This window comes from Amphibalanus amphitrite, unplaced genomic scaffold, assembly GCF_019059575.1.
Source record: "Amphibalanus amphitrite isolate SeventyFive unplaced genomic scaffold, NRLGWU_Aamphi_draft 001837F_arrow, whole genome shotgun sequence".
Lineage (NCBI taxonomy): Eukaryota > Metazoa > Arthropoda > Thecostraca > Balanomorpha > Balanidae > Amphibalanus > Amphibalanus amphitrite.
Window position 1 is genome coordinate 46,164 of NW_024883330.1, and position 12,584 is coordinate 58,747.

The 12,584-nt window shown below is 44.5% G+C and overlaps 1 protein-coding gene across 1 annotated transcript; it reads left to right on the forward strand.

The window, feature by feature from the left end:
• Positions 1–7,633: 7,633 nt before the first annotated feature.
• LOC122375431 lies at positions 7,634–11,430 on the forward strand. Its single transcript, XM_043354816.1, has 4 exons — positions 7,634–7,753; positions 8,205–8,312; positions 9,987–10,127; positions 11,223–11,430. The coding sequence occupies exons 1-4, from the start codon at positions 7,696–7,698 to the stop codon at positions 11,240–11,242; spliced, it is 327 nt and encodes a 108-aa protein (XP_043210751.1). The 5' UTR covers positions 7,634–7,695; the 3' UTR covers positions 11,243–11,430.
• The last annotated feature ends 1,154 nt before the right edge of the window (positions 11,431–12,584 follow it).

Consider the following 12,584-nt stretch of genomic DNA (forward strand, 5'->3'; position numbering starts at 1 on the left):
GTACTTCCACTTTGCCTCAGGCTGTCCGATTATTTTGCATAGTTCGCGTAGACTGTCGTGCCCATTACGCTTTCTACGATAGCCCCTCATGCTGAATCAGCGTAGCGTTTGCTCGCGCTAGGGACCAATCTAACGTGATTTCTTCAACACCGTAATATCCTGTATTCAACGCTCTGTTGTCATGGAAAATTGTTGTACCTATTCAAACACTCGTTGTCATGGAAACGGGTTGTGTATGAAAACTCGTCGTATTGTCGGGTTCAGAAACATGCCGTCCCTTCAGCGCTGTGCGTATTTACGATTTTCGCGTTTTTGGACAGAACTTTGTTAAAATGTTTCATGTGTTTGTAACGACAACCGTATCCGTCAAATGTAGAAAATATGTGAAATTAGCCAGTAAGACGTGGTAAAGGCACTCAATACATGTTGCCCGCCTATTGGCTGATGTTTTTATTGAGGTAGGCATTTTTGTTGGTCCATGATATTAAGTAAAGAATTCGTTCTTTTCGCGTTACACCTCATACTCCACCATTCGCACATACAATTACACACACAATTAACAAAGCCTATCTAGATCGATGTTACGAATTTTTAGTAGTTATCTTTGATAACTCGCGGAGGTCACATGATCCTAAGTAGTTTATTACTCCACCTTACAGCGGATTTCCAGACACAGCTCAGCACATGCTGACATTTCTGCTCTCTTCTGGTGTGCTGAGGCCTCTTGCACCAAAATCCTCTTGCACCAATGCTTGGATTATTTTGCATCGTATACCCAGTCCAAGTCTCAAATGTAACAATTTGCGTGCAAAATTTAGCAAGCATATGTAGAATTATGTATTAGGCTATTGCAAACAAATTTACAACCGTTAGATTAGCTTATTCTGAAACCGGTTTTTCGATTTTACCTAGCTAGGTAGTTTGGTGCAAGAGGCCTCTGGTCTTTATTTGTTGGTATCAAGCCGCTCTGAGATTTTCCACGAAACAGACGATGGTTCCATCAGGGTACATGGTCGGACATATGCCCTCCGAGTTAGTTTGTTGAGGCCATCACAAGATAGTTTGTTTATACGGTTGAAAAACGTTTGTCCCAGAGAACGCAGAGAAGTGGCAGACGTTTGTAGAAATTATGACGAAAACGTATGGCTCGCAGACGACAGACTTTTTTCTTGTCAGTGTGAGGAAGGGCGGCTGTTGCCATGGAAGGGCAAGGTCAAAGTTGCCGTTTGCTGGAAATGGGAGTTTCCATCTGTGTCTTACATTGAGCGTATGATCTGCTTCCTTTCTGCTAACTGAACTCCGAAATTGAATAACATGCTACAAAATGACATTTTAGCATTGATGGGTACTTTCGCTCTTAACAAATTAAATATCACATTAGTATAGAAGCCGACATGTTTTCTATGAATATGAGCGATCGGTATCTGGCACCTATGAATAGCAAAGGCCAAAGCCGTAACTACTTGTCATTAACCCTCGCCGGCACAGGCCATTTTGAGTCCTTCGACGGCACAAGGGGGGTTAGTACGACCCCCCCCCTCGCGTTTGGCCCCTGATTGAGCTAGAGATTCGCGGAAAAACGAGCGTGTTGCCCGTCACGAGAGGAAGCCGATGATATCCAATTTTAAGGTCCTAGGTCATCGGGTGACCTTCCAGGTCAGGTCAATGACCCGAAAACCGGGAAAATCGGGACCTGTTAGAAAGTCGTAAAGTGTGGCTGCCATGTGGTTTTCCGGGGTGCTGATCACGAATATCGTGTTAGTTTTGATCAGAGATGATGTCTTTAACCCTCGCCCGCACATGGGGGGTGGTTGCCACCCCCCAGGTAGTCTTTCTGCTCTGCACTCAACATTTATAGAGCTAGAAGGCTCATTTTTCGTATAGCTGCTCCTCTATCCTTTTTTGATGTCCACTGAAAATTTCAAGTTTCTGTGATTTTTGGTTTCGGAGATATGACCTTGTTTCTCATGTCATGTCATGACCCAAATGGCCAATTCTCAACATCTTGCGCTGGCTATGGGCCTTGTGAGCTTTTGACACCTTGATTTCGGCCTTTTTTGCCAGTCTTACCTCCCAACTATCATGGAACATGTTGTTCGACGATGTACAGATGTCAAGGTCAAGGTCAAGGTCAACCTAGGTCATCTAAGATAATTGTGTTTTAGGTAAGCGGAAATTACTTTTTGTCAAGTTTTTTGACTACATTTTTGGTAAAAGCTTCTCAGATCATGATTTCATGTAATATGGACACAAAAACAATCGGTGCACACATAAGTATACACACAGACACACACAGACATACAAACACATATTATTGACCTTGACCTAACTTGACCTGACATGACCTCAGCAGCAAAAATCTGGTCGGGTAGTGTGACAAAGAGGTTCTAGCTGGCTTGGCACCAGAAAACAGCATCGTCATCGGTATATGGTAAGCAGCGCACTTGATATCCAACGTTGACCCAAAATAGCAACATTTTTTAGTTTGACCTGACCTGGAAGGTCAATGACTGACCTGAGAAGGTAAAACTGGGTATCATTGGATTCGTCTCTTCCCAAAGAATCTTTTTGGTCTTTACCGCTAAGCTCTATCTCCAACAGGAACGAAATGGCGCGGGGGGTGGCAACCACCCCCCCCCCCATGTGCGTTCTAGGATGGGAAAATGGCATGTGCGGGCGAGGGTTAAGCATTTAGACCAGGTCAGGTCAGGTCAGGTCAGGTCAACCGGTAGGGGTTGTGACGGGTATTCGTAATACGTGTCAACCGCCTCGGATAGCTTCGTAACATGTTACGAAGGCACCAAAACTACTTCGTAAATGTTCAAATGGTTGCTAAATTCGAATTCAGCTTCAAAAAATAGCCTAGAAACATGTAAAACTCGAAAAAGTGAACCGAGGTCACCCGAGGTCACCAAAGGTCAATGACCTGACCTGACCTTCAGGTGACCTTGACACCCACCCTAATGCATGGGAGCAACATCAAATCACATGTTTGAACGTTTGAAACCACGAAAAGCTTGCAAACGCGCGGCTAATGCGAGCCGACATGCGCCGAACCGCGATTTCGGCCAAACATGGTCACAGAAAAGAAGTCACAGGTCAAAGGTCATTGGGGTCAGGGTCATGAAATTTTCAGGGTAGGTGTAAAATTGATCAATGCGAGCCTACTGAAAGTTTCGTCGCGATCGGCCGCTTTTTACGCGAGTTATTCGCGAAAAAACCTTAGGGGGGGTTGCATCAACCCCCCCCCCCCCCTGTGCCGGCGAGGGTTAATTGGGATAATTCTTTAAATTTCGTTTGATAACACAACACAGTCCTATTTATCTTAGGTCAGCGACTTTGCACTATTTAACTATTCACTGGAATTCGTCACGTCATCAACCTATCGCTTCACTACTTAGGTACACACGATTCAAATTATATATCATTTTTAGGCGTGTCGTAGCCCATTTGCAGTTTTAGGAGTCCACTGCCAGTGCCGTCTTAGAACATCAACCAAAAGTCATATTCACCACCCAAACATGCAGCATCGCAAGAATAAACCCGACACATGAACATTTATCCTCCCCTAGTCCCCTAGGATGCATTTTTTTTTTATCCCATATGGGGCCCATATTTTTTTCTATGTGGATTTTTTTTTTGCAAGTGGAAACTAATGAGTTCTTATGCCTTGAGACAGACAAGAGGATTCGGGTAAAAGTACTATAGAAATTGCACTAAGGTTACGAGGCGAACTATTAGGAATTTTAGTGTTGAGGATCGAGATAAATAATCAGACATGATTGAGTTTTATTCACGATCGATGGCAATAGGAATTTGACTTGTGTTGCCATCGATCGTGAATAAAATTCAACAAGGATCCGAGATAATGTTTCTGGATAAGCCACTGGCCCAGAGTCCATATACCTGACAGACTGACATACACCAGACCCTACTGGCACAATGCCAAGGTCTGACTACGACGGCACCGTACCTACTTTTTCTTTTGGTGACGTCATACTCACACCACAATACTGCGGAGCGGCCAGAGAAAGGCTAGGCAGGCTGAAAAACAGTAGAGGATGAAGCAACTCGGCCGTCGGGCATTTATTGAAGACGGTTCGAAGGAATCAATTTCATCCCTCCGCCGTCTGCCGTCCTCATCATTATAGATGCGGAAGAACGAGATGGGTTAGTCCCAGGACTGCGGAGTCGAAGTCGAAATCGGAGTTGGAATCGGTCGGAGTCGACAACTCTGCCCGGAGTCGGAGTCGGAGTCGCAAAAATCATACCGACTCCGACTCCGGAGTCTGAGTTAACCATGGCTCAACGTCTGCACTGCACCTGTTTGATTGACGATGCTGCGCACGAAATGAGATTTTGTCGAAAAAAAGGCCATTATGCTGTTTTGGACGAACGTTTCCAGCGAAAGAAGCAGAAGACGATGAACTCCCAAACCCTGCTTTTTACTTCTGCATGTAATTTTTAATGCATATTTGCAACGCAAAGTCTTGGAACGCACAAGGGATCGTTTCAGGCAAGATAAAACATCCATGAACTTCAATATCATGATATTGATTTTAACCCTCGCCCATGTAGGGGGGGGGGGGTTGGTGCAACCCCCCCCCCCCCTGAGGTTTTTCGGAAATAGTGCAAAAACGGCGGCGCGCAGCGCCGCCAAATTTTGGGTACCTTATGGGGCAAAGCTTGCGCATCTTTTGATAAAAAAAATTTGACCGGGTCATGTCAGGTCACGGAGTTATGACGTCACAAAGGGAACAGCCTCCGGCCGGATTTTCACAAACTGAGTGCCAACGCCCGAGGTTTCCTGCCGGTGGTACGGACATCGGTTGATGGATCGTGATGAAACTTCCCATGCATGTTGGGGCAAGTATTGGCTATCATATGGTATAAGAAACTTGACCGGGTCAGGTCAGGTCACGGAGCTATGACGTCACAAGAGGAACAGCGTCCGGTACTATTTTTGAAAAGCGCCCGAACCCCTATTTTGCTAATTCTTGTCACCTCAATGGGAATATGCAGCAATATTAGCTTCTGTAGGGAGCAAATGGACCTCCCAAATCCAAAAATACAATCAGATTTCAAAAATTTAAATTTTGATTTTTCGAATTTCTGCCGCCGACTGTGACCTTGCCGACTTCCGGCGCTCCCAACGCGCCATTTTTAGAGCTAGGGAAACGAAATACATACCAAACGATAGAGAATTGATCAAGGAACACGATAGTGAAGGTTTCAAGTCGATATCTCCCACCGTTTTGCCGCAATCGCCGCGGAAAGTTGAAAAAAGTATATTTTTCCGAAAATTTGACCTTTGACCGGTCAAAAGTAGGTCAAATGTTGACCTAGGACCAAAAAATATACCACCAATCGCGAGATCTCGGCGAGAGCAATCCGTTGGTCTTTTACGCTAAGCTCTACGACGCTCCGTTTTCAAACGCCAAGGGGGGGGGGTCGCACCAACCCCCCCCCCCCCTGCATGGGCGAAGGTGGCAGATCGCCGTTTACGGGCGAGGGTTAATAGAATCGTCCGGAGTCCGAGTCGGAGTTGTAGTCGGAGTCGATTTTAGAAGCCGGAGTCGGAGCCGGAGTCGGAGTCACCCTTAAATCCATTGACTGCACAGCCCTGGTTGGTCCTGTCCGTAACATCTATAATGCCTTTTCCGGCTCAGGTCATGTCGCTAAACCTCACCCCGTTGGAGGGGGGGGGCAATATGGTCCCTCTGTGGTTTTTCCTGAATAGCTAGCAAGAAAACGGCGGCGGGCAGCGCCGCCAATTTTTAGTAGCTACCTTCCCGGGCATCAATTTGACACCTTCACACAAAATTTAAAGTCTTAGGTCACCTTAGGTCAGGAGTTATTGAGGTCAAACTGAGGTCATGTTCGATCAAAAATGAGCAAAAAACATGAAATTTTGAAACGCTGACAAAAGCTATAGTTAACAAGCAATTTGAAAGTTCTCTATGTGGTGGTGTAGAGAAAAAAACGGCGCTACAAAACTGCTATTGCAGAGTTTTAAAAGTTTGTGATTAAACGCAAAAATCCTAAAAGTTTTCCGAATTTCAAAAACAGAATATATATGATAGTCCCTGCGCTTTTCTATCTACATACCAAATTTTAGATTGACACCTCCTTTTTGGCTAAGTTATAGCAAAAAAAAACTGTTCAAAATTGGTGACGTCTGATTTTGATTTTTTTTTCTAGACCACGCCGTAAAACATAGCCCAGCATTAGACTCCCCGTGACGCTGCATGCACCAAATCGATGCCCATTTTAGGCAAAAATATCAAATTTGAAATTTTACATACCTATAAGTACGTTTTTCTTAAGTTTGCCCCTCACTGTAAACGTCTCTTTGAACACAGCACGAGAATTGCTAGCTGAATTACTGAGAAAACTGGTTACCGCACATTGTATTGTAGATATGAATAATATTTTCAAAAATAAGTTTTGAACACCGACGATTTGACGTTATGTTAAGCGCCGTGCAATTTATTTATTAGTTCAGACATAATTCCTGAGGAATCGTCTATCCCTGTGGGCCTGTAGGTATTGGCAAATACGATTTACGAGTCTGTGAAATAGTAAATAAATTTGATGAAATTGATCGTCTGTGAAATCTTGTCAAATCAGTGTGCGCCAACCAGTTTTCTCAGTAATTCAGCTAGCAATTCTCGTGCTATGTTCAAAAAGACGTTTACAGTGAGGGGCAAACTTAAGAAAAACGAACTATACCTAATTTGATCTGAATTTGGCCTGACCCTCACCAGAACATAACCTAAACTGGCCCAAAGGCTGCCTGACCCACATAATCGCATATGTCATGTAAAATGGACCATAAAACATGCCTCACCTGATATTTTCATATTGTGACCCTCAGTGACCTGACCTCTGTGACTTGACCTGGTATCAGTGACCTCAAATAGCAAAATATGTGTTTGACGAACAATTTCCCATCGATGATTTTCAATGACATGCATTTTACAACGCATTTCTTGAAATGCTTGTGAAGGGTAAAAATTCGACATTTGACCTGACCTGTGACGTCATCGGTTTGACCGAGGTAAAATAAATTGGGTCGCAAGGTAGTTCCTGTTGGGGCTATCCAACCCCGTTTGCTGCTTGTCGCTATGTTGTGTGGTTCTCGAGATCTGGGGGGGGGAATGCCCCCCCCCCCAGCGTTGCTCGGCAGACCCCAACGGGGCGCGGGCTAAGCCATGGTGTAATTCGACTGAAATCTCCAGCTGATCACATGAACTGAGCATAGTGAACATGATTTCATGCCCGTATGTTTCACCTTCAACTTTATTCTTACCTTTATTGTCATGTTCCAACTACTAATACTGACTAGTGTAATTATGTTTCCTGTGAAATCGGGTAGATGGCGAAACCAAAGCCAAAAAGCATAATACGAAGCGAATACTAGGAACAGTTTAATCGAATAACTTCTCCTCTTACCCCCGTTCTTCTGAAATGCTCCTTTTGTGCCAAATCATCCGCGGAAACCCTTCGCCGTCTCTCGTAAGAACAAAAACAGCCGTCAAGCAACCTAAACATTCCCGCTACCCTACCCCTCCCCACATTATGTTGACTTTATAAGGCCCTCCATGCTGCTCTGATACAGCAGTTATAGCTTCGCAGCTGTAGCTAACGCAGGAGACTTGTGACTTGTGAGCATTTACAGAAGAAGAAAACAAGATGGACGCCAAAGCTTTTCTGGTGTTCGGATTGATTGCCGTATTTGCTGCGGCTTACGGTAAGGATTGGTGTTTTCACTAGTTATTGGCAACTTTGATAGTAACTGCGGTAATCATTCTGTTGTCCCAGTGATCAACACAAAACGCCCCTCAATGACGGTAGAAACTACATAGAACATGGTCATTTGGCATACCTACCTAAACGGTTACGAGAGTTAAAAGGTTACGGGAGACGGTTGCCTGAACTTTGGTACTATTTTATTATGCCTACTTTGCTGATGGCCTGTTGAAAGCTTTTTTGTATTTATGTTTTGATTTTGATTTTGGGACTTGTGAGATGTGAAGTTTCGAAAGGGGCAGTCATACCGCAAGCCAAAATGTACTGTTTTGTTTGGGTGTGTGATGCTGAATTCACCGCCTCATTTGGACATGATCTTGTCAGCAACATGCTTGTTTTTGCTTTTTTAATGATGTTCAAAGTGCCTTACCTGACTTATATCCGTTTTTCAGCTGAAGCTTGCTCGTGCAATAACGACTGTCCCGCCTTCAAGCCGTACTGCATAGCCGGCACGTGCCGCTGCTCCGCCGCTGCCACACCCAGCACTGAGGACCACCCCTGTGAGTTGAGAGATATGGAAATCGACCTTATTGGATGGGGTGACTCGGTCGATTTTAGTTGAAAAAACGTATTTTCAGGAAATTTTACCAATTTTTATTGCAATAATTTGGATCATTTGAACTTTCCGTAAGTGAAGAGCCATGAAAATGCTATTTTATAAAGGCATTTATCACGAAAGCGTTTCGAACAATGATGATTTGGTACCAGTAAATTTAAAGTTATACTTTCATGAGTTTAATTAGATTTTACCTAACCGTTTAAAATGATAAAGTTTTGTGGCCATTCGACGAATGGTCTTTTGATGAAAAAAGAAGAACGGTCGAATAACGGTCTTTAACCCGCGCCGTGCTGGGGGGGGCGTTTTTACGCCCCCCCCTCAGGTTTTTCGCGAATATCTCAAAAACGGCGGCGCGCAGCGCCGCCGTTTTTGGTACACGTGTTCCTACATCATTTCCGCACATGTTGTGAAAATTTCAGACCTAGGCCGTTCAAGGTCAGGTCACCAGGTCACGTCAAGTGACCTTACCTCAGAAAAAGTTCAAAGGCTCGCTATAGCTACACCGACTGAACGATCACTTTGAAACTTTCAGCGATTGATATGAGTAACAGTATGTATAAAATGTATATCTCGGATTTTTGATATCTGTGACCTAAGGTCAGGTCAATTTTGCGACCTCTCCATTATAAGTCAATGGGAGAAAATTGAAATGCGCCTCTTTTGGACGAATATCGTTCAAAACGCTCTCAAACATCGGTTCATAGGTAAACATGACACACTGAATAGGAAAAATGCACCTGTGACCCCTCTGTGTGCCCCTGAGGTCATCTCAGGTCATGAACGGTCGCCAGCAGTTTTTTGGCTATAACTTTTGATAGAGACGTGCTAGAGCGGTGAAAACACTTCAGATGTGTTCAGCTCGACGATACGGATCGACTGATATGCAACATGACCCTTTTCGGTCAGGTCATGACCTTGACCTGAGGTCAAATTTTCAAAATGACCTTTCAAGGTCAACAAATAGTTCATTCGACGCGTCTCGACGAGAGGAACACGATGCTGGCAAAAGTAATGTCATGGCGCTTATGAGTCAAAAGTTATTGACGAAAAAACGTTTTTCGTAAAAACGGCTATTTTTGGAGTTTTTGCCCTCTGGAGGCTAAACCGTTGACCTGAGGTCAAATCTGAGAACATTACTCAGAAAGGTCTGTAAAAGGGCTATCGAATGCGCTTTTCCGCGGCGCTGTAGCTCTATCGGTTCCCGAGATAGCCGTTGGCAGTTTCCAAAATGTTGAAATAGTCAACATTTTACCTTTGGTGACCTCTGGTGACCTGACCTTTGACCTGACCCAAAAAATGGCCGAAGTGTTTTCGTCCTTATTTTTGACGCTCTTTCGATTGCCGCTTACCGCGTGTCGCTACGTGGCCCAGGAGCCGAGTTAGACGGGGGGGCGTGAAAACGCCCCCCCCCCCAGCACTCGGCGGAAAGTTCAGGCCACCAGCACGGCGCGGGTTAAAAAGGTCATCTTTTGTTTTTTACCTATTCGTTCCGTCTCCTTTTTACTCCCCTTCGACACGTCATTTTTGCGATTTTTTTACATTCGATCTTTTAAGCAGTCTGTTTTTTATTCTCGCGTCTTTTTAGCCTCACTTCCCTCCCTCTGTTCTTTCTCAGCCTGTCTCCGCTGCACCCATCTGTGCAGCTGTCCTCGTCTCGTCTACAACGAGTGCATAAACGGCTTCTGTGGAAAATATAACGGAATCAGGCCCACTCCAACTGTGACGGTGACCGTCACATCTACCATCACCCGGCTCGGTACGTAACGATGGGCGTAACGGTACGTAACGGTACGTAACGGTGGGCGTAATGGTATGTAACGGTGGACGTAATGGTATGTAACGGTTGACGTATCGGTGGATGTAACGGTGGACGTAACGGTGGATGTAACGGTGGACGTAACGGTGGACGCAATGGTACGTAACGGTGGACGTAACGGTACGTAACGGTGGACGTAACGGTATGTAACGCTGGTCGTCACGGTACCGGGTACGCAACGGTGGACGTAACAGTACGTAACAGTGGATGTAACGGTACGTAACGGTGGTCGTAACGACATGTAACGGTGGACGTAACGGTTCGTAACGGTGGACGTATAGCGGTACGTAACGGTACGTAACGGTGAACATAACGGTACTTAACGGCTCGGTACGTAGTCGAAGCGCAAATTAGATGGGCGATTCGTTTTTGCGAAATATGAATTTACGGGAGAGATGCAACAGAGAGATTTATGTTCGCTAATTTATCATTATGGCTGTAGGTTCCATCGAGTAGGAAACGATGCCTTCTATCGATACTTTATTTACCATGGAAGCTTTCCAATATCCATGAATCATGTTTGCGTAGATGAATACCTATAGCAACGCTTCACTAAAGCGCACAATTAAGGCCTGGCTACACTATGCGTTTTCTGCGTGCGTTTTTGCAGGTTTGCGTGTTTTGCCCTATCGTTCTAGGAAAAAAGTTATAAACAATATAATTTTTACTTTGGTTATATACAAAAGCTAATATAACTCTGATGTAACTAAAATTTAAGGTGAAAAACATCACAAAAACGTAATATCGTTCCTTTTTCTAGAACGATATCACGCAAAACACGCAAACACGCAAAAAACGCACGAAGAAAACGCATAGTGTAGCCAGGCCTTTACTTCACGTCCGTTTAGCTAGAGCGGGGTTTAATGTTTAACCCAAGGGTTTAACCTACGCTGTTTGCTGTATGATTAAATGGTGCTTTAGAGTGGAATGTTCAGCTTTGCACTTGTTACTGTAACTTATAATTTGATTTTCGTCATTTTTCACTCTTGACTCTCACATTGACAATTGACATGTCTTCCTTTTTATTTTTTACAGTTCCGTCGAACATTCCGTAAAACCAAACAGATCAGAGCAAGATGAAACCGGTTATAACTAGATCAAACCTGTCTGAACGGGATCCAGCCGGTGGACCAGCACGCAGCTCAAATGACGCAAAATATGCAGGGGATGAAGTGAACGCAAAGTGTGACTGCGTAGACAGACAACGTGCGAAACGTGTGATAGTGTGTTACGAATGGTTAACTAGGGGGCTAAGACGGAGTTCCCTTGTATGTACCTAATCAGGTGCGATTAAATCGTGTACCTACGATACGGATGGCTTTTAGACATACGTAACAATGCTCCCCCCCCCCAAAAAAAAACGTTCGGTTTCTCATTGGCGGATCCATTGGGGGACATTGTGGGTCAAATGCCCTCCTCCGCAGCGTCCGAAATGGAAACAAAATTTACGTTTTTTTTTTCTTAGAACGAAACGAAAACATAACGACTTTTATTAGGAAACGTTTGTTTTAAACTGCACAGCAGTGTGCAAGAAATTAAAGGAGTTTTTGGAATTTGGAGAAACTTTTGGAGGTATGCCCCCGAAGCGTTCAAGACCGCCTTTCTTGAATGTCCGTGAAGGTGCATTCGCCAGAAGGCCCGTCGTGAGAACAGCTATTAAAGGAACTATCCCACCTTCTAAAATGCTGTTAAAACCAGTTAAATTGTGCCCGACTTTATAGATTGGATGACCAGGAACACGGTTCTGGCATTTATTTTTCATTAAACATCTTAGGCTTCCCATATTCCAAACACAAACTTTAAAATATGTGACGTCACAGCCCAAAATTACCTCCTTCCCCAGGCCACATTACTGTCATAAAGCTGATTCTTTTTACTCTGTAGGCACCACAACAAAGTTCAGACCAAGTTTTAAGCGATTTTTCAACGAACAAACCCATTTAAATCAGAATGACTAAACGAGGTGACGTCACACTAACGGTCGCTCCATGTTGAAGATAGGGCCTTGCGCAAGGCCCATTTTCAAATGAAGGGAACGAATTTCTTCAACACCAAGAGGCCGCGGGGGTTGCAACCTAGATAGATAGTTGTTTCTGAACCTCGCCGCAAACTTGGCTATCTCAACTCAAACCCCATGTTAAAGGTGGGATAGTCCCTTTAACGTTTCATTTCTAGACCGACGCCATAAAAAGGCACTTACCTTCATAGTTACAGTGAGAGTCACTGAAGGACCGTAGACCTCTGGTAGCCAGGGACTGTGGAGTGTAGACTGTGCTGACTGCCGGCGACAGGCAGCCTTTATATGGCCGGACGCTGTCCTTCCCATGTTCCGACACACTGCACTCTGTACAGTGCACAGGGCACGCGCTGAGTTTGTGCGCTGAGTTGTGTCAGAAG